The sequence below is a fragment of the Pongo pygmaeus genome, chromosome 4 (assembly GCF_028885625.2).
Source record: "Pongo pygmaeus isolate AG05252 chromosome 4, NHGRI_mPonPyg2-v2.0_pri, whole genome shotgun sequence".
In the NCBI taxonomy this organism is placed as follows: domain Eukaryota; kingdom Metazoa; phylum Chordata; class Mammalia; order Primates; family Hominidae; genus Pongo; species Pongo pygmaeus.
Window position 1 is genome coordinate 150,821,651 of NC_072377.2, and position 20,892 is coordinate 150,842,542.

General features: G+C 39.5%; 1 protein-coding gene and 1 non-coding gene across 5 annotated transcripts in view; one reads left to right on the forward strand and one right to left on the reverse strand.

Annotated features, from left to right (window-relative positions):
• The window catches only part of RBM27 (RNA binding motif protein 27), a 91,539-nt gene that overhangs the window by 29,844 nt on the left and 40,803 nt on the right, over positions 1 to 20,892 (forward strand). For 2 of the 4 annotated variants that reach the window (XM_054488196.2, XM_054488197.2), the window contains exons 7-9: positions 905 to 1,198; positions 4,705 to 4,839; positions 19,141 to 19,305. In XM_054488196.2, the coding sequence (XP_054344171.1) occupies positions 905 to 1,198; positions 4,705 to 4,839; positions 19,141 to 19,305 (594 nt within the window). The remainder of the gene's footprint in view (positions 1 to 904; positions 1,199 to 4,704; positions 4,840 to 19,140; positions 19,306 to 20,892) is intronic. The other 2 variants (XM_054488199.2, XM_054488198.2) reach the window with 1 other exon arrangement.
• LOC129037691 (U7 small nuclear RNA) lies at positions 12,591 to 12,653 on the reverse strand. Its single transcript, XR_008502920.1, has one exon. It is a non-coding gene; the product is annotated as a U7 small nuclear RNA (small nuclear RNA).

Consider the following 20,892-nt stretch of genomic DNA (forward strand, 5'->3'; position numbering starts at 1 on the left):
TTTATTTAGGCTTCTTAGTATTCTTTTTTTTCTCCTTTTTTTTGAGATGGAGTCTCGCTCTGTCACCAGGCAGGAATGCAGTGCCATGATCTCAGCTCACTGCAACCTCCACCTCCTGGGTTCAAGTGATTCTCCTGCTTCAGCCTCCTGAGTAGCTGGGACTACAAGCGCGTGCCACCACGCCCAGCTAATTTTTGTATTTTTAGTAGAGACGAGGTTTCACCATGTTGGTCAGGATGGTCTCGGTTTCTTGACCTCGTGATCTGCCTGCCTCGGCCTCCCAAAGTGCTGATATTACAGGCCTGAGCCACTGTGCCCGGCCCTGCTTCTTAGTATTCTTTATGTACAAACATGTGTTTAACTTATTCCTTATTGATGTATGTTTGGGATGTTTCTATTTTTCTACTATGAACAGTGCTACAAATGATAACCTGGTACATAATGTCCACTTGAATATTTGAAAGTTTCAACTTCCAGATATAGCAATAATGGTTGCTTTAGAATAATGTAATGAGAATAGATTGAGAGTAAATAATCTAGGTCAATATCCTTATTCTCCCCTACCCCATGCCTTTGCTAAATTGATATTTGCTTAAAATATCTGAGTTTTTATTATGAAAACTTCATTGCAAATGGTTTAGTATAATGGTAGTTGGTAACCTGTTCTTGATTCTTTTATTTGCTGTCTCAACAAGTCATAGTATCATAGTATAAAAAGTAGAGAGTACTTCTGCCTCTGCCTTGGGGATATGTGATGCTTAACAGAGTGACACTGAGACTTTGGATTCCTTGGAGAAAACCACTTTGTAAATGAGATTGGTGGGTTTTTCAGGGACATGTTTTGTTGTTTTCTGAACTCCAAGTAGATGATAATAAGATTCTTTTTTTCTTCTTTATTCCACAGAAAGAGGATTTTGTGTACTTGGTGACCTTTGTCAGTTTGATCATGGAAATGATCCCCTAGTTGTTGATGAAGTTGCTCTGCCAAGTATGATTCCTTTCCCACCCCCTCCTCCTGGGCTTCCTCCTCCACCACCTCCTGGAATGTTAATGCCTCCAATGCCAGGTCCAGGCCCGGGCCCGGGCCCAGGTCCAGGCCCGGGCCCGGGCCCAGGTCCAGGTCCTGGCCATAGTATGAGACTTCCTGTTCCCCAAGGACATGGTCAGCCTCCACCATCCGTTGTGCTTCCCATACCAAGTAAGTATATAGTCGTTTAATTTTTCTCTAGCGTTCTGTTTAGAAGAACCTCATCCCTTTTAGCTAACTTGACACTCGTTTGAAGTGTTTGAGAAATAGAGTAATAATATAATTTGGAATATATTCCCATAATTAAGATGCTATTCTTTTCTTTTTTTCATCCATTATTGCATGATGTTATTTGTATTACCACAGTGTAAATTTTGTGTGTAGTGGCCTAACCTATATTGACCTGCAGTCAAATCTAGTTATCATCTTAAGAAAGCCAGTATTTATTTATTTATTTATTCATTTTTATTTAGTTTTTCTTTAGAGACAGGGTCTCATTATGTTGGCCAGGTTGATCTTGAACTCCTGGCCTCAAGCAATCCTCTCCTGCCTTGGCCTCCCAAAGTGCTAGGATTACAGGCATAAGCCACCATGCCTGGCCAAGAAAGCCAGTTTTTAAGATGTCAGAGAAAAAACATGTTAGGAGTTTTATGAAATTTTCCAGTCTTTAAGGAAAATCTCTTCAAGAATATTGAAATAATATTAAAAAAATTTTTTTTATTACGGACATTTTTAGAAGTAGAATGGTATGTGTGTTACATGTACCATCATCCAGCCTCGATGATGATCAATATTCAGCTGTTTTGTCTCATATTTTCCCTTCCCTCCCATACACTTTTTTTGGGTTGGTTTGTTTTTTGTTGGAGTAAATTCTAAATGTCATGTCACTTCACCAGTATGTACTTCAGTATGGATCTCCTTTCTGATAAGGACTTTTTGTTATTTAAAAAAAAAAATTAATATGCCATTATCACATCCACCAAAATTAGGAGTAAGAAATGTTTTAAAATGGTCATTTAAAAAGCATTATTAACAGTTGCCAATATAGTAGAAATAGAAGTAGGACTAAATTTTTAAAAAGTAATTGAAAAAATTATGGAATGAATTGTTTTCATGTATGCAAAAATATAAAACGTTATCTGCTTGAAGACATTTAACATTAAAAGATGGCAAATTAGGCTGGGCATGGTGGCTTTTATCTGTAATCCCAGCACTTTGGGAGGCCGAAGTGGGTGGATCACTTGAACTCTGGAGTTCGAGACCAGCCTGGGCAAGATGGCGAAACCCCATCTCTAGAAAAAGTATAAAAATTAGCCAGGCGTGGTGTGTGCCCGTAGTTCCAGCTACTTGGGATGCTGAGGTGGGAGGATGGCTTGAGCCTGGGAGACAGGTTGCAGTGAGCCGAGATTGCACCACTCCATTCTAGCCTGGGTGACAGAGCCAGACCCTGTCTCAAAAATAAATAAATAAATAAAAGATGGCAAATTTTTATTTTTAGAAATATTGTTCAGTTTAAGCAGTAGTTTTAATGAATTTCTTTTTAACATTTTATTTTGAAATAATTACAGACTCAATTATAGAATTATAATTACAGAAATTGTGAAAATGGTTTCACATGATCCTGAGCTTCCCTGCAGTAATAAAGTATTCTGTAGAATATACATTTCATGGCCCGGCACAGTGATGCACGCCTGTAATTCCAACACTTTGGGAGGCTGAGGCTGAGAGATCACTTGAGCTCATGAGTTTGAGACCAGCCTGGGCAACATGGCGAAACCCTGCCTTTACAAAAAAATACAAAAATTAGCCAGGCATGTCGGGGGGTGCATGTAGTCCCTGCTGCTTGGGAGCTTGGGGTGGGAGGATTGCTTGAACCCAGGAGGTCGAGGGTGCAGTGAGCTGTGATGGCCTCACTGTACTGCAGCCTGGGTGACAGAGCAAGACTTTGTCTCAAAAAAATTAAAGAATATGTTTTATTATTAAAGTTGGTAAATGTTTGGAGGGATTTAATGCATATGTTTGGCCTATAGAAACTTTTTTTTTTTTTTTAACTTAGCAGTTGTGATTTTTTTTTCTTTTATTTTCTTTTTGAGACAAGATCTCACTCTGTGCCCTAGGCTGGAGTGCAGTGGGGAAATCTTGGCTCACGACTCACTGCAACCTCCGCCTCCCAGGCTTAAAGGGATCCTCCCACCTCAGTCTCCTGAGTAGCTGGGACTACAGGCGTGTGCCACCATGCCTGGCTAAATTTTTTTGGACTTTTTTGTAGAGACAGGGTTCACCATGTTGCCCAGGCTGGTCTTGAACTCCTGGGCTCAAGCAGTTTGCTTGCCTCAGTTTCCCAAAGTTCTGGGATTACATACGTGAGCCACTGTGCCCAGCCCATATGTGAATATTTAATATAATCACATAAACAGTATAATTGTGAAGCTCAAGCTGAGATTTTATTTCCCAGATAAAGCAACATCGTTTTATATATGGAAATTCTAAAATAAAGAACATTATCTCAACGTGGGAACATATCTATTTAAAAGTTAAATTCAAGAATACCATTTCTCCTGACATTTTGCTACAAAAAGTTTGAAACATAGAAAAGTTGAAGGAATTGTATTTGTATACTTACCATCTAGGTTCTACAATTAGCATTTTACTGTATTTATGTTAGCACATATCTTTCCGTTTCTCCATTTTTACTTTTGATGCTTTTCACAGTATGTTGCAGACATCGTACACTTAAGCATGCTTATCATTAACTTGAATTCTGTAGAACTTTACCATCACCCTAGAAAGGTTCCTGAAGCCTCTTCTCAGCCATTCTCCACCTTCACCCATAGAGGCAACCAGTCCTGCCTTTTTTCACCTTTGATTAGTTTTGCCTGTTCTAGAACAAGTAATGTTCTTTTAATTGATTATACAACTCCCAGTGCTTAAGCTTGCATATATCAAATTACTTAATTCTGTTCAGAGCCAAATTAGGTATTTTAAATGTGAGTATCCAAGTTAGTACTAGTATGGTATTTTTTTCTTTATTTTAAGATGAAGTCTTTCTCTGTTGCCCAGGTTGGAGTGCAGTGGCTTGATTTCGGCTCACTGTAGCCTCCACCTCCCATGTTCAAGTGATTCTCCTGCCTCAGCTTCCCAAATAGCTGGGATTACAGACGTGTGCTGCCACACCCAGCTTATTTTTGTACTTTTAGTAGAGATGGGGTTTCACCATGTTGGCCAAGCTGGTCTCGAACTTTTGACCTCAGGTGATCTGCCTCGGCCTCCCAAAGTGCTGGGATTATAGGCATGAGCCACCATGCCTGGCCTATGATGGTCTTTTTTTTTTTTTAGAGACAGAGTTTTGCTTTTGTTGCCCAGGCTGGAGTGCAATGGTGCAATCTCGGCTCACCGCAACCTCCGCCTCCCAGGTTCAAGTGATTCTCCTGCCTCAGCCTCCTGAGTAGCTGGGATTACAGGCATGTGCCACCACGCCCTGCTCATTTTTGTGTTGTTAGTAGAGACAGGGTTTCTCCATGTTGGTCAGCCTGGTCTCGAACTCCTGACCTCAGGTGATCCGCCTGCCTTGGCCTCCCAAAGTTCTGGATTACTGGTGTGAGCCACTGCTCCTGGCCTGATACTTTTATTAGGAAATATTAATGCTGTACTTTTCACTTTTTGTTGTCTGTATGTAGGACCACCTATAACACAATCAAGCTTGATAAATAGTCGTGACCAGCCTGGGACAAGTGCAGTGCCCAATCTTGCATCAGTGGGAACAAGACTACCTCCTCCTTTACCCCAGAACCTCCTTTACACAGTATCAGAACGTAAGTACATGTTGTTTGACTTAAAATTGACAGGGTATAGAAAAGCCAAGTTGTCTCATATCAGTATTACCCTTTAAAAAATTGTAAATAGTTTCTGTTCTTATGGATTCTAAAAATTGTATTTGTATTCATAATACAGTTTATCATGTGTTTCTGCTATATAGCCACATTTTAATTTTGTGTGATATGGGAGAGAAAGGCAAGGCTTTCTGTTTTGGAGAATTTTACTCTGCCATGGAGTAGCAACATTTAGTCTCTCCTTTTTATTTTTTTGAGACAGATTCTCGCTCTGTCACCCAGGCTGGAGTGCAGTGGCACAATCTCAGCTCACTGCAACCTCCACTTTCCAGGTTCAAGCGATTCTCTTGCCTCAGCCTCTCAAGTAGCTGGGACAGCAGGCGTGTGCCACCATGCCCAGCTAATTTTTGTATTTTTAGTAGAGATGGGGTTTCACCATGTTGGCCAGGCTGGTCTCGAACTCCTGACCTCAGGTGATCTACCTGCCTCAGCCTCCCAAAGTGCTGGGATTACAGGTGTGAACCACCGTGCCCAGCCTAACGTCAAGTCTCTTCTAAAGGAAATTTATTTTGAAGCTTTTTAAAAAAATTGTTTATCTGATTGATTTTCTAAAACATAAGATGTATCTCCTAAGAAGTATACAAAAGAGCAGGTTAATTATGCCTAATAATTAACTTGCATACTGAAATGAAGATAGAGAGCATCATTTAAATTGTAATGTTCTGTATTTAGGCTGTTTGTGACATTCACGTTTGATTGTAATAATACATTTTTCTTGGGCCGGACACAGTGGCTCATGCCTGTAATCCTAGCACTTTGGGAGGCCTGGGTGGGCAGATCACCTGAGGTCGGGAGTTCGAGACCATCCTGACCAACGTGGAGAAACTCCGTCTCTACTAAAAATGCAAAATTAGCTGGGTGTTGTGGAGCATGCCTGTAGTCCCAGCAACTCGGGAGGCTGAGGCAGGAGAATCGCTTGAACCTGGGAGGCGGAGGTTGCAGTGAGCCGAGATCGTGCCACTGCACTCCCGCCTGGGTGACAGAGCAAAACTCTGTCTCAGAAAACAAAAAACAACAAAAAAAATGATTTTTCTTGAATCCTAATTCTCTTTTGTTTCTTAGGTGTTTTATTGTTTACTAAAGCTTTAAAAAATTACTTCCTTCAAAAACATTTTTTAAAAAGGTAGTTGTTAAAAATGTCAAATTAGAAGATTTTTTTTTTTTTTACAAGGCCAGGTAACTTTATGGATATGTTCATCTTATATGTAACTATGTTTATCATAAAGTTTATTTTGCATCCTAAACATTTCTATATCTCTGATATCTTGGAGAGGCAATTCAGCAGACTTCGTTAAGCCCAGTTTCAAATCCTTGTTTTATCATTTACTATCTTTGTGACCTTGAGTAAGTTCCTTAGCCTCTCTGTAGCTCAATTTCCTCTTCTTTAAAATGAGAATAATATTACCTCATTAAGATTGTTTTGAGGAATAAATTAATACATCTAAAGCGTCTAAAAAAGTGCCTAGCCACTAGTAAGCTATAAGGATTCATTATTATATTATTGTAGTTATTATTGTCTCCTGAAATTTCAAACTCTGAAATCGAACCTATTAACTTCTTAAATCTGTACCTTCTACCATCCCTGTTTTTGTCAATGGAATAACACCCACCTAATATCTAGAATTGAAACCTTCACAGGACTGACTCATTGCTTTGCTTTTTTACATCTGGTTAATTAAAAATTCTCTCTTTTTCTTTGAAGTAGCCCTTTGTATTTCTTCTGTGGCCTCTGCCCTCATCCACACTAGATCACTTCACATGTGGATTATTACTGCAGCCTACTTGACACCATTATGTTTTATGTTTAACTTCCCTAAGTCATACCACATAATGCTACTAAGCTAATTTTCCTGAGAAATCCAACCATGAAAGTTCCTTATGAGAACTTTTCGGTGGCTACCATTTCTTTCTGAGCCATCAGTAAACCCCTCTTTAGGGCTTCTAACTCCTTTTTCTTTTTTTCCTTTTTTTTTTTTGACACAAAGTCTTGCTCTGTCACCCAGGCTGGAGTGCAGTGGTGCAATCTCAACTCCCTGCAACCTTTGCCTCCCGGGTTCAAGCAATTCTTGTGCCTCAGCCTCCCAAGTAGCTGGGATTACAGGCATGTATCACTATACCCAGCTAATCTTTTTGTATTTTTGGTAGAGATGGGATTTTGTTATGTTGGCTAGCTGTCAAACTCCTGGCCTCAAGTGATCTGGCTGCCTTGGCCTTGCAAAGTGCTGGGATTACAGGTGTGAGCCACCACGCCCGGACTTTTTTTTTTTTTTTGAGACAGAGTCTCAACTCTTTTCCCCAGGCTGAAGTGCAGTGGTGCCATCTTGGCTCACTGCAGCCTCGATCTTCCAGGCTAAGTGATCCTCCCACCTCAGCCTCCAAAATAGCTGGGGCCACAGGCATGTGCCACCACACCTGGCTAATTTTTAAAATTTTTTTGTAGAGATGGAGTCTCACTATGTTGCTCAGGCTGGTCTCAAATTTCTGGGCTCAAGTTTCTCTCACCTGAGCATCCCAAAGGGTTGGGATTACAGGCGTGAGCCACTGTTCCTGGCCTTTAACTCTTTCAATAGTCTACCTCTTCCTTCTTGGCAATCTTTGTCCACTATTCCTCAACATGCACCTTCTCTGGTCATGCCAATTATACCCTTTCTGTGCCCCGTCATGGCTCAACTTTCCCCCCCAATCTTCTTTCCTACCAGTATACTCTGTCTTCACCTCTTTCTAGGCCCAAATTCTAAGTATACTTGGAAGACATGATTGCTGTTTTCTGTCTGTCTATCTGTCTGTCTGTCTGTCTATCTAGAGTCTCACTTTGTCGCCCAGTCTGGAGTGCAGTGGTGAGATCTCAGCTTATTGCAACCTCTGCCTCCCGGGTTCAAGTGATTCTTGTGCCTCAGCCTCCCAAGTAGCTGGGATTACAGGCGCCCACCACCACACCTGGCTAATTTTTGTATTTTTAGTAGAGATGGGGTTTTGCCATGTTGGCTAGGCTGGTCTCACACTCCTGACCTCAGGTGATCCGCCACCCCTTGGCCTCTCAGAGTGCTGGGATTACGGGCATGAACCCCTGTGCCTGGCCTATTGCTCTGTTTTAAACTCTTACAATACCAAAAAGCATTTGTTACATAATGACATGTACTTATATATAGGCCTACCGTTTGATTTTTTTAAATATATGTAAATCTTACATTCAACTGAGCTTCTACAGAACAGAAATCACATTTAATACTTAAGTAATTGTTTTTCCTGTTTCATACTTAGTATCTCGCTGTATTCTGATTGCTATAGCGTCTTTTCATAGAACATGTTTGTTGCTCATTTTTTAATTATGGGAAATCTCAAATATATATAAAAGTAAAGAGGACAGTGTATGGAACTCCGGAGTACCCAGTATAATGAAGTTCTTTTTACTTATCCCTCAGTTTCAACCGTTATCAATTTATAGCAAATCCTCTTTTATCTATTTCCGCCCGAATCAGCTCTTAATATTGTTTGCCTTTTGGACTTGTAAATATGAAAAAGTGGACTATTCCAGAGTGTGTTGCGGATGGCATATTTTTATACTGTTAAATTTGGTATTATGACTCATGATAAAAATTCCATCTTGTTTTTAATTTAAAAAAAATCTGGCAATTACCATTTATTTTCATATTGTTAAATTTAACATTGTGACTCACTCTATAAATATTCCATTTGGTTTTAATTTTTAAAACTGGCAGTTACCATTTATTTCAGTGACTTAGCTTAATAAATAAATTAATTTGGCAAATATTTATTGAATGCCTACTATGTGCCAGGCATTGTGCCAGACACTAGGGAGCCAAGGTGAATAAGATATTAGATCTCATGTTTTTTGAAGTCCATTTTTCTATTTTATTTAAAAGTAAGACTATTTTGTGATATATGAGTAAAGGCCTTTTAGAACTGTATTTCCAAATTATTATTATTTTTTTGAGACAGTCTTACTCTGTTGCCCAGGCTGGAGTGCAGTGGCGCAACCTCCACCTCCCAGGTTTAAGCTTGTGCCTCAGCCTCAAGTAGCTGGGACTACAGTCGTGGACCCCAAGGCCCACCTAATTTTTGTATTTTTAGTACAGATGGGTTTTTGCCATGTTGGCTAGGCAGGTCTCAAACTCTTGGCCTGAAGTTATCCGCCTGCCTCGGCTTCCCAAAGTGCTGGGATTACACGTGTGAGCCACCGTGCCCGGCCTCTAAACTCATTTTTTAAAGACTGGTAACATTTCTAAGAAAATTCTTGGGACCTGTACAGTTAGCAGCTTGTTATTTTGCCAGGTTAAGGTCTGTATGTGAAAATATCTAATACTTTAATTTTAAAAATATGTTTTTAAACTGAAGAAAGGACATAATCTCAGAATAAAAGACAATCTTTTTAAAAATTTATTTAAAAGTTTTAAAATTTTTAGTAGGCACAGGTTCTTGCTTTGTTGCCCAGGCTGGTCTCAAACTGTGGGCTCAAGTGGTACTCCCGCCTCAGCTTCCTGAAGTGCTGGGGTCACGGGTGTGAGCCATCACACACGGCCTCAAGGACAATCTTTTAATTAAAAAAAAAAATCTTTTGTATGTAGAGGCAGGGTCTTGCTGTCTTACCCAGGCTGGGTGCTTAAGCAGTTTTCCTGCCTTGGCCTCCCAAAGTGGGTAGGATTGTAGGCATGAGCCACCATGCCTGACTTAATCTTTTAATATTTGATTTTGTGAAATAGCACTACATTTTCCCCCTGTTTTTGTTGTGGACCAATAAAAGGTGATAATTTCCCCTTAGCACTTGTGAATTACTGCTTTAGAGGATTGTCTTATATGCTCCGTCAGTGTTGATAAACAGATTTGATTGGTTGGCAACTGAATATTTTGAAAGTTGTAGAATATTCATATTGAACACTTCAGAAGTCTGCTATGCAGAGAAATATGTGGTTTTCTTTCTTGAGTGTCAAATCTGATTCTAAAATTTATAGAGAAATTTTGAAGACTAGTAGAGTTCCTGATAATCTAAACATTAAAAAAGGGGGGATGTGTAGTATAGTTTGTCAGTCATAAGTTTATTTATTTATTTTTTTAGACGGAGTCTTACTCTGTTGCCCAGGCTGGAGTGCAGTGGTGCGATCAGCTCACTGCAACCTCCGCCTCTTGGTTTCAATCGATTCTTCTGCCTGAGCTTCCCCAGTAGCTGGGATTACAGGCACATGCCACCAAGCCTGGCTAATTTTTTTTGTATTTTTAGTAAAGACAGGGTTTCACCATGTTGGCCAGGCTGGTCCCAAACTCCCGACCTCAGGTGATCCTTCCGACTCAGCCTCCCAAAGTGCCGAGACTACAGGCATGAGCCACCACTCCTGGCCTCAGTTTTTAATATCTTTCTATTACCTTTATATTTCTAATAAGTTTTTAATATTTTTCTATTCAGTTGATTTTAAGATAGTTTTTGGGCTGGGCATGGTGGCTGATGCCTGTAATCCCAGCACTTTGAGAGGCTAAGGCAGGCGGATCACCTGAGGTCAGGAGTTTGAGACCAGCGTGGTCAACGTGGTGAAATCGCATCTCTACTAAAAATACAAAAATTAGCTGGGTGTGGTGGTGGGCGCCTGTAATCCCAGCTACTCAGGAGGCTGAGGCCAGAGAATCACTTGAACCTGGGAGGCAGAGGTTGCAGTGAGCTGAGATTGCGCCATTGTACTCTAGCCTGGGCAACAAGAGCGAAACGCCATCTCAAAAAAATAAATAAATAAAGTAAAATAAAATAGTTTTAAAAATATTTTTGTCTTTGAGACAGATAATTGAATCGTTCACATTGTTCAAGTTTATTTTTCTAAATACAGGTCAAGCATTCCCAGTCTGAAATGTTCCAAAATTAGAAACTTTTTGAGTGCCAATATGATGCTCAAAGGAATTACTCATTGAAGCATTTTGGATTTTGGATTTTAAGATTTGTGATGTTCAGCCAGTAACTATAATTCAGAGATTCAAAAATCTGAAAAAATCTGAAATCTGAAACAGTTCTGGTCTCAAGCCTTTTGGATATGGGATACTCAACTCATGCTATAATTGGTAATTTCAAAAAGATTAGAAGTTTGGTTCAAATAAAGTAAAAAGCTATATGTGTGTTTTCAATGTGTAATGAGAACTTGAGCTATCTTGAAAGTTTAACAGGTTGGGAAAGTTTAAATTACGGATATTTTATTGTCATTAAAATTAATATTAAAATTCACAGCACAGAAAATATAGGTGAAAAATGCATATCAAATGGTGTTTAGTTGTACAAATGATGTCAATAAGAACCCAAAGTAAACACAGAAAAACGAAATCTGGATTTTTCAAGGTAGGAGTTGGAGTCTGCTCAATGTTAGGTACTAGGAATATACAGATAAATAAGAAATGGTCGTCTAAGAATCTAAAAATCTAATAGTGGGAAAGAAATATGTTTAAAAAATCCACAAAATGAAAACCCATTACAGTATATTTTGCTATTACAGCTAAAAAAAACCCCCAGGTAACAAAGGAACTAATTCTGTGAGAAATAAAGCATTCATTTAGGCTGCAGTTGTCATTTAGGCTGTGAGAAATAAAGCGTTCATTTAGTTGCATTCATTTAGGCTGCAGTTGGAAAAAGACAAGTTGGATGTTAAAATAAGAAAAAGAATTACCTGATTGTAAAACTGAATAGGATATACATGGTTCCTGGTAAAGTTAATATTGGCTGAATGCAGTGGTTTACCCCTGTAATCCCAGCACATTCAAAGGCCAAGGTTGGGAGGATTGCTTGAGCCCAGGAGTTCAAGGCTGCAGATAGTACCATTATACTCTAGCCTGGACAGCAGAGAGAAGTAAGACCCTGTCTTAAAAAAAATTGATTATAATTTAGAAAAAACTTTGAAATTTTGTTACTTTTCTTGAGTTAAAATGTCATAGACCCTGTGAAAATAACTGAAATAACTAACTGTGTTTGGAATTTTGTGTAAAGACAGCAATCAACTGTTAAAATCAACTGTTTCATCTGAAGTACTTAACATTTTACCCATGCCCCCACTTTATTTCTTTTTGAGACAGTCTTGTTATGCTGCCCAGACTGGAGTGTGGTGGCATCATGGGTCACTGCAGCCTCAACCTTTCAGGCTCTGGAAATCCTCCTACTCAGCCTCCTGAGTAGTTTGAGACCAGAGGCATGCACCACCATGCTCAGCTAATTTTTTAAATTATTTATAAAGACGAGGTCTTTCTGTGTTGCCAAGGCTGATCTTGACCTCCTGGGCTTGAGCTGTCCCCCCACCTTAGTCCCCCAAAGTGCTGGGATTACAGGCATGAGCCACCATGCCCAGCTTACCCCAATTTTAAAAACATTTATTTATTTATTTACCTTTTTTTTAGAAATAGGGTCTTGCTCTGTCGCCCAGGTGGGGGTGTAGTGGCATGATTCTAGCTCGCTACAGCCTTGAACCACTGGGCTTAAGTGGTCACCCCCCCACAGCCTCCCAAATAACTAGACTGTACAGGCACATGCCACCATGCCCAGCTAATGTTGAATTTTTTTGTGGTCTTGCTGTGTTGCCTAGGATGGTCTCAAACTCTTGGCCTGGGGCAATCCTCTCACCTTGGCCTACCAGAGTGCTGGGATTACAGACCTGAGGCATTGTATTTGGACCCCTAATTTTTTTTTTTTGCATGGGGGTTTCTTTGTGGGAGACCAGAGAACTTGCTAGACAAAATCTTAAAGAGCTGTACCACTGCAGCCTCCAAGTTTGAACTCACCAACTCAGTATATACTTTTGGCTTTTATAAGACCATTATTAAGTAAAGTACATTCTCTTTTCTACCTTGCTTTTGGTCTGTTCTGCTTCTTGAAGAAGCATAGTAAAAATATTTTGTAACTGCTAAGTTCGTTTGTTGTACTGGATGTGTGAAAAAGTAAGAGTAGCAGGTAACATCCTGGATTCTAGAGACCGATTCTTAGGTTGAAGATAACTGTCCAGTCTTAATATCAATTCACATAAATCTTTATCTTTCAGAAAATACTTTCCTATGAACTGTATAAAATTGTTAAAACAGTATAATTCTAAATTTGAGATTTGCTCATTTAATTCTGTGGCATTATGTAGAATAATGGATTTGATGGCTAGAAAAGTAAGTCAGTGTCTATTAGAGTCCTTGTATATTGTCTAGAGCAGGGGTCCCCAAACCCCGGGTCATGGTGGCATTAAATTATTATAGGAGAACCAATGGTATTGTAAATTGCGCATGCGAAGGATCTGAGTTGCGCATTCTTTATGAGAATCTAATGCCTGATAATCTGAACTGGAATGGTTTCATCCTAAAGTCATCACCTCCACCCACCCCCGCCATTCGTGGAAAAATTGTCTTCTGTGGAACCGGTCCCTAGTGTCAAAAAGCTTGGGGACTGCTGGTCTAGAGGCTTTCTCTCCCTTGTATTTGACCTGATTCATGTTGTATTAGTTGTGACATTGTCTATTTCAACATACAGATATTCATCCAAAGAAATACTTAATTTTCATTTGGGTACTTTAAGCTTTCATTTTTTCTTTAAGTGACTGTTTGATTTCTATTATGCATCAGGCACTGTTTAGCCCTTGGAACTTCTCAAGTGTACCAGGTACCTTGTATTCTAATTGAGAAGACACATAAATATGGCCAGTATTGGGAAGATGTAGCTTTTTATTTTTTCTGGATTTGAGTTTTTAGCTTAAAACTTACAATTTTTTTCCTGTGAATACTCTTAAAATCAGGAAAATTATACAGAGTTGCTAAAATTTTAGGTTGAATAAAGACTGTCTTTATTCTGACTAGAGTTAATATTAAGAAGTTGAAAATATTGATATTAGGCATGTTACCTATATGAACAATTTAAGATGGGAACATGAACTTGAGATGTTTGCGGTTTGGAAACTCTGTACTCTGACCAAAACTAAACTGAATGAATATAAATTCTGACAGACTGATCTTCACCATTACTGTAACCTATTTGATAGTGAACATTTTTTATTATGTAGCTCGGCGTGTGGGCATGTGACTGTAGTCCCAGCCTCTTGGGAGGCTGAGGCAGGGGAAGATAGCTTGAGGCCAAGAGTTCCAGCTGCAGTGAGCTATGATCACGCCTATGAATAGCCACTGTACTTTAGCCTGGATAGCATAGTAAGACCTCATCTCAAATTTAAAAGAGAAAACATTATGATGGAAAATTTCAAATACAACATACATAAAAGTAGACTGTGTAATGTAGTGAATCTCCATGTACTTATTTCTGGCTTCAACAGTTAATCAGTGTGTTAATCTTGCTTCATCCGTAACCTACTCCTGACTTGATTATTTTAGTGCTGTGGTTTTTTTTTTTTTTTTTCAGGCAAGGTCTTGCTCTGTCACCCAGCCTTGAGTACAGTGGCACAATCTTGGCTCACTGCAGTCTTGACCTCCTGGGCTCAAGCAGTCCTCCTGTCTCAGCCTCATGAGTAGCTGGGAGCACAGATGCGTGCCACTATACCTGGCTGACTTTTAAATTTTTTGTAGAGATGAGGGCTCCCCATGTTGCCCAGGCTGGTCTCAAACTCCTGGGCTCAAGCAGTCCTCCAGCCTCAGCCTCTCAAAGTGCTGGGATTACAGATGTGAGCCATCACACCTGGCGTTAGTTTTTATTTTTGTTTTCTCTTTTATGGCTCCTCAAAATTCAGCTTAATGACATGATTGTTTTAGAATAAGTCCCAAATATAATAGCATTTCATCTGTAAAAACTTACGTATCTTTAAAGATAAGAATTAAACATACATACACACAAAATCATACATACACACAGTACTGTTATCACAGTCCCCCCCCAAAATTTGTAACAGTTTACTATTGCTTGTGAAATATCCAGTTAGTTTTCGTATTTCCCAATTGTATCATAAATGCCCTTTTATACCTGGTTTAATTGATGCTATATCCAAACAGGGTTATACATTACGTTTAGTTGATATCTTTCTTAAGTCTTTATGGAAATGTCCCTTACTTCTTTTTTTTTCTCCCTTGGCATTTATTTGTTGAAGAAATAGATCATTTGTCCTGAAGAATTTTCTCACATTCTAGACTTGGCAGATTGATCTTCTGGTGTCATCTAACACATTCCTCTATCCCCTGTATTCCCTGTAAATTTGAAGTTAGAGCTAGGTATTTGATAAAATCCAATTTTTTTCTTTTTTTGGCAAGAACATTTTATAGACAGCATTATGTACTTCCTACACAGTACATTATAATGCTCATGATGTCTGGTTGTCTCCTTTCTGTATTATAAATATTGATTAGCGTGTAAAAGTGTTTTCATCCTGATCCATTCATTTTAAAACTTGCTTGATGGTTTCAACAGCCATTTTTGATCATTGCCTGGATTTGCTGTTGTATGTGAAACTCTAAATCTATAGTTTCTTCTACATTTATTGCTAGCATTCCATATAGTTGACTGTAACAACCATTTGGTTAACCTGAAATGCAGTTTTTACAGAAGAGACATGATATATGTGTATTTTCTTTCATTTATCAATTTTAAGAATGAGTTGATTCCCTAGTTTTTTCCAAAGGGAACTCCTGTTTTTTTTAAGTATCATTCTGAACTCATGAATTTTTAACATTTGATATGCTTCACTCCATTATAGTCTTTTTTGATGTTCAGATTGTCTCATCTTTAATCAATAGGAGCCTCTTCTTGTTGGCTTCTGATAGTTTTTTTTTTAATTTTTGACATGCCAGTTTTTGATAACTCTCTTGCTTCTGGAAGGACAAGGTATACCAAGGTGTACCAGGCTCATCTTATAAATTTTCTGCCCTGACCTAGAATTAGCCCTTTGTCTAAAGAACTCTGTTGCTTTTAGAAGTAGTATTTACTCAGTAGGAATTGTTTAAGAAAGTCAGGCTACATTTGAATTAATTGCCATCTTTTTGAGGTTTTTTTATTTTGTTTTTTTTATTTGTTTTTTATTTTGAGGCAGAGTCTTTCTCTGTCACCCAGGCTGGAGTGCAGTGGTGCAGTCTCAGCTTATTGCAATCTCTGCCTCCTGGGTTCAAGTGATTCTTATGCCTCAGCCTCCAGAGTAGCTGAGATTACAGACATGCACCACCACGCCTGGCTAATTTTTGTAATTTTAGTGGAGATGGGGTTTCACCATGTTGCCCAGCCTGGTCTCAAATTCCTGAGCTCAAGGGATCCACCCGCTTTGGCCTCCCAAAGTGCTGTAATCATGGGTGTGAGCCATCGTGCTTGGCCTTTCTAAAGTATTTGAATTGTATGTTCTTTGTCAGCAGTTTTAAAAATAGACATTGGGCAAAGTAGCCTTTTGGTTTCCAGTTTACTTTGAGACAGCTATTATTAATTAGATATACTTAATTAGATACTTAGTACATTGAGTGATGTATCATACATTTAAAGTAGTCGTATGGACTAAGATTGTACTTCCCATTTTTCTATATATGTATGTATTTCTATTTTTTTAATTAAATTTTTTTCTTTTAAAGACAGCATCTCACCCTGTCACCTAAGCTGGAGTACAGTGGCACAGTCGTGGCTCACTGCAGCTTTGACCTTCTGGCTCAAGTGATCCTCCCGCCCTAGCCTTCCGAATAGCTAGGACTACAGCTGTGCGCCACCATGCGTGGCTAATTTTTAAAATATTTAGTAGAGACAGAGTCTCGGTATGTTACTCAGGCTGGTCTCAAACTCCTGAGCTCAAGTAATCCTCACACCTTGGCCTCCCAAATTGTTGGGTTTATGGATGTGAGCCACTGCACCTGGCCCCGTTTTTCTCTTTAACATACTACTGCATTCTGCTGATAGGTCACTCTTCACAAGTAATTCCCTGCCATTGATTGTGTGCTTACAACTATTTGTTCCCCTCATTGAGAATATGTTAAATTGGGCCGGGCACGGTGGCTCACGCCTGTAATTCCAGAAGTTTGGGAGGCCGAGGCGAGTGGATCACCTGAGGTCAGGAGTTTGAGACCAGCCTGGCCAACATGGTGAAACCCCGTCCCTACTAAAAATGCAAAAAATTAGCTGGGCGTGGTGGTGGGCACCAGAAATTCCAGCTACTAGGGAGGCTGAGGCAGGAGAATTGCTTGAACCTGGGAGGCGGAGGTCGCCGTGAGCCCAGATCATGCTACTGCAACTCCAGCCTGGGTGACAGAGTGAGACTCTCAAAAAAAAAAAAAAAAAGAAAAAGTAAAAAAAAAAGAAAAAAAGAAAATGTGTTATATTGTTTTTGCAGTGTAATAATTAGCTGATTCTTTTTAAATGTACTTTTTTTTCCCCCATCAACTTTTATTTTAAGTTCCAGGGTACATATGTAGGATGTACAGGTTTTTTACATAGGTAAATGTGTGCCATTGTGGTTTGCTGCACAGATCAACCTACCACCTAGGTATTAAGCCCAACATCCATTAGAAATGTAAATTTTAAAAGGGTTAATGCTAAGTGCACAGTTATACAGTATGATTTGTTACTTCCTCTCTTGCTTCTTATATACGAAGAAAAGGGTAGTGAAGTTTAGCATCTCTATATTCCCTTTAGGGACTTACTGTGAAACCAAGTGGTTGCTTTGTAGCCTGTCCTATTAAGGTCCATTTAAAATCTTTAGGAATTTTACAGCTTTTAAGGACATTTCACCAGGTATAAAAAAAATTCAAGGCTGGGCGCTGGGTCCGGTGGCACTTTGGGAGGCCGAAATGGGCAGATCATAAGGTCAGGAGATTGAGACCATCCTGGCTAACACGGTGAAACCCCGTCTCTACTCAAAATACAAAAAAATTAGCCAGGCGTGGTGGTGGGTGCCTATAGTCCCAGCTACTCGGGAGGCTGAGGCAGGAGAATCGTGTGAACCCGGGAGGCGGAGCTTGCAGTGAGCGCCACTGCACTCCAGCCTGGGTGACAGAGCAAGACTCCGTCTCAAAAAAAAAAAATCCACTTTATTTTGTCTTGTGTCACATAGTAAATGTCTGATGTTGGACATATATAATAACTAAATCTTATAAATATGTCTCAAATGGGGTTGTCGGTGGAAAAGATACTATTAAATGGACACCCAAAGGGATTTTGCTCCTTGATACCTTATCTTTTTCTAATCCTGTCCTTCAGATTTTGGCTTCATTGTGTGTGCATTCTTGCATCAGCCTATATATAAATCCTAAATGTGTTGTCTTTCAAAAAGTGCTTCTTAATATCCAGGATGATTTCATGTGTCCAGTGATGTGCTGGTCTGTTTATCTGTTTTTTTGTCCTTTTTTTTTTTTTTTTTTTTTTTTTTTTTTTTGAGACAGAGTCTTACTCTGTCGTCTAGGTTGGAGTGCAGTGGTGCAGTGGTGCAGTGGCACGATCTTGGCTCACTGCAACCTCCACCTCCCGGGTTCAAGCAATTCTCCTGCCTCAGCCTCCCTAGTAGCTGGGATTACAGGTGCCCACTACCACGCCCAGCTAATTTTTGTATTTTTAGTAGAGACGGGGTTTCACCATCTCGGCCAGGCTGGTCTTGAACTCCTGACCTCGTGATCCACCCACCTTGGCCTCCCAAAGTGCTGGGATTACAGGCGTGAGCCACGTGAGCCACAGTGCCTGGCCTGTCCTTTTCCCTTTCTCAATTTTTGTTATCCATGTGCTCACAGAGATAACAAATTTTCACTATCTTTAATTTTTTTCTTTGTAGCATTTCTTATTCTTTGCGAAGGTATGCATATAGTGTTTGTTTGTTCTTAATGCCTTTGTCTTTTTTTCTGCCCTTAGATATGGGAGCATATTTGGTGCAAACCTGAAATTATGTGGGTTGGTTGGAGGGGGGTTGTTTTCTTTTTAATGGATATGACAGTTTTCATACCTGCATATCTCATTGGATAGAAAAATTCTGTATAATTAATAGCTCAGGGCTCCTTTGCCTAATAACCTGATATGGTTCACTGTTCAGCTTTAGATAAAATTAGCACATAGTTTTCTCCACTTAAGATCATAAAAGATGGAGATTATATATACTACCTAATTCTTATTCTTTTCTTTATACCTCGATGGATCCTAACCAGTTGCACGTCTGTTCTTTCTTGAGTTAGAAAGAATCCCAGGAACATCTTTCTGTACTTCTATTCCTGTTGGTTTAATTTCTCTGTTTTTGGCTCAAAGTCTCAGGAAACACATCATCACCTAAGAGAAGCTTGTGACTCTCATTCCCAGCTGCCCTCCTATTCTTTCCTCTGTAGGACAGCCCATGTACTCTCGTGAACATGGTGCTGCTGCATCTGAGCGACTTCAGTTGGGGACACCGCCTCCTCTGTTGGCAGCTCGTTTGGTGCCACCTCGAAACCTCATGGGATCCTCCATTGGGTACCATACCTCAGTCTCCAGCCCTACCCCTCTGGTTCCAGGTAAGCTTTGCTACAGATGGCCATCCACCTCACTGATCTTTTTTACTTTAAGCTGGCCAGCCTAAGCGATGACCTGGCATCCTGATCTGCAGTTACAAAGTCCCATTAAAGCTCATAGGTAGTTTTATTTTCTGTTCCTTTGCTTCTTTGGTTTGTCTCTAGTGGCTGCTAGATGATTAGGCCTCCTGTGTATCTGTCATCTCTGATGTCCTCTATATTTTCTTTCAGTGCCTCGGTAACAAAGTGATGCTAGTTCCTTGAAGCTAATTTCTAATCCGGTAGATAGGAAGATAATATCTACTTGAATGTTTTCTAATTAGTTATACATTGTAATAAACTAGGTTAATTTTTCTTTAAAACAAAACAAAAATAAATATCTGGTTTCTTGCCAATCATGTCCTTTTTCCCCTCTTGCCCCTTGTATGGCCCCTTTGCCCCTTATATGTGTGCATAATGTAGCGATTCTTAAAAACCCTTCTCTCCTATTGACATACGTATTTTGAAGGATCTGTGGAGTGCTTTGTGGGTGTTTCATGAGGTGTTTTTAACCCTTTCTCACTTTGCCTTTGGATCTTATTCTCATAATTAACTAAAGGGCTTTTAAGTTAATTGGTGTTCTGTGTATTCCTAGGATTTATGGCACATGGTCATTTGATTATGTAACTTCTTTAAAACTTTCTGCAGTCTTAACTGTAGGAGATTTTCTGACAGTAGTGCCAAGTGGTAACTGAAAACTTTTAAATCATAATTTGCTAATCCTTTTTTAAAAAGATAAAGCAGTATGCATTTTTATGTTATATTGCATGTAATTTTTAGAGTTGGCATAACCAGGGAAGCTGTTACTTTACATATCATTTTCAAACTGTATCGTCCTTAAACACACTGAAATTTAATAAGCAACTATGTTAGATTTACTTTTAAGCTAGACATATCATTACAGTGTGTTTCCATCAGGAGGGAATGCTCACAAATAAATACTGTCTTTAGTTGTCTTAAAGAGACAAAAAAATTATAGAGAGAGGAGTTAGAACAAAGCTAAAATAATTAAATATGAAGCCCCCAAAATACTCTTTGGCAGATAACTATAATCATAGTTCTGTAACCATTGAGGCAAAATTATTTGTTTTTATTTATTTATTTTTTGTATTTTTGAGACGGAGTCTCGCTCTGCTGCCCAGGCTGGAGTGCCTGGAGTGCAATGGCGTGATCTTGGCTCACTGCAACCTCCACCTCCAGGGTCCAAGCAATTCTCCTGCCTCAGCCTCCTGAGTAGCTGGGATTACAGGCGTGCATCACCAAGCCCGGCTAATTTTTGTATTTTCAGTAGAGACGGGGTTTCACCATGTTGGTCAGGCTGGTCTCGAACTCCTGACCTCGTAATCTGCCCACCTTGGCCTCCCAAAGTGCTGGAATTACAGGTGTGAGCCACTGCGCCCGGCCCAATTATTTGGTTTTATTGATCATCATCAGGAAACTTTGAGACTGAATGCAAGCCTTAGGAATGAAATAAAAAAATCTCTAATAGGAATGTCATTGTGATAATAATTTATTTAAATTTCTGTGCCATCGTTCCCTGAGGAGGACAGT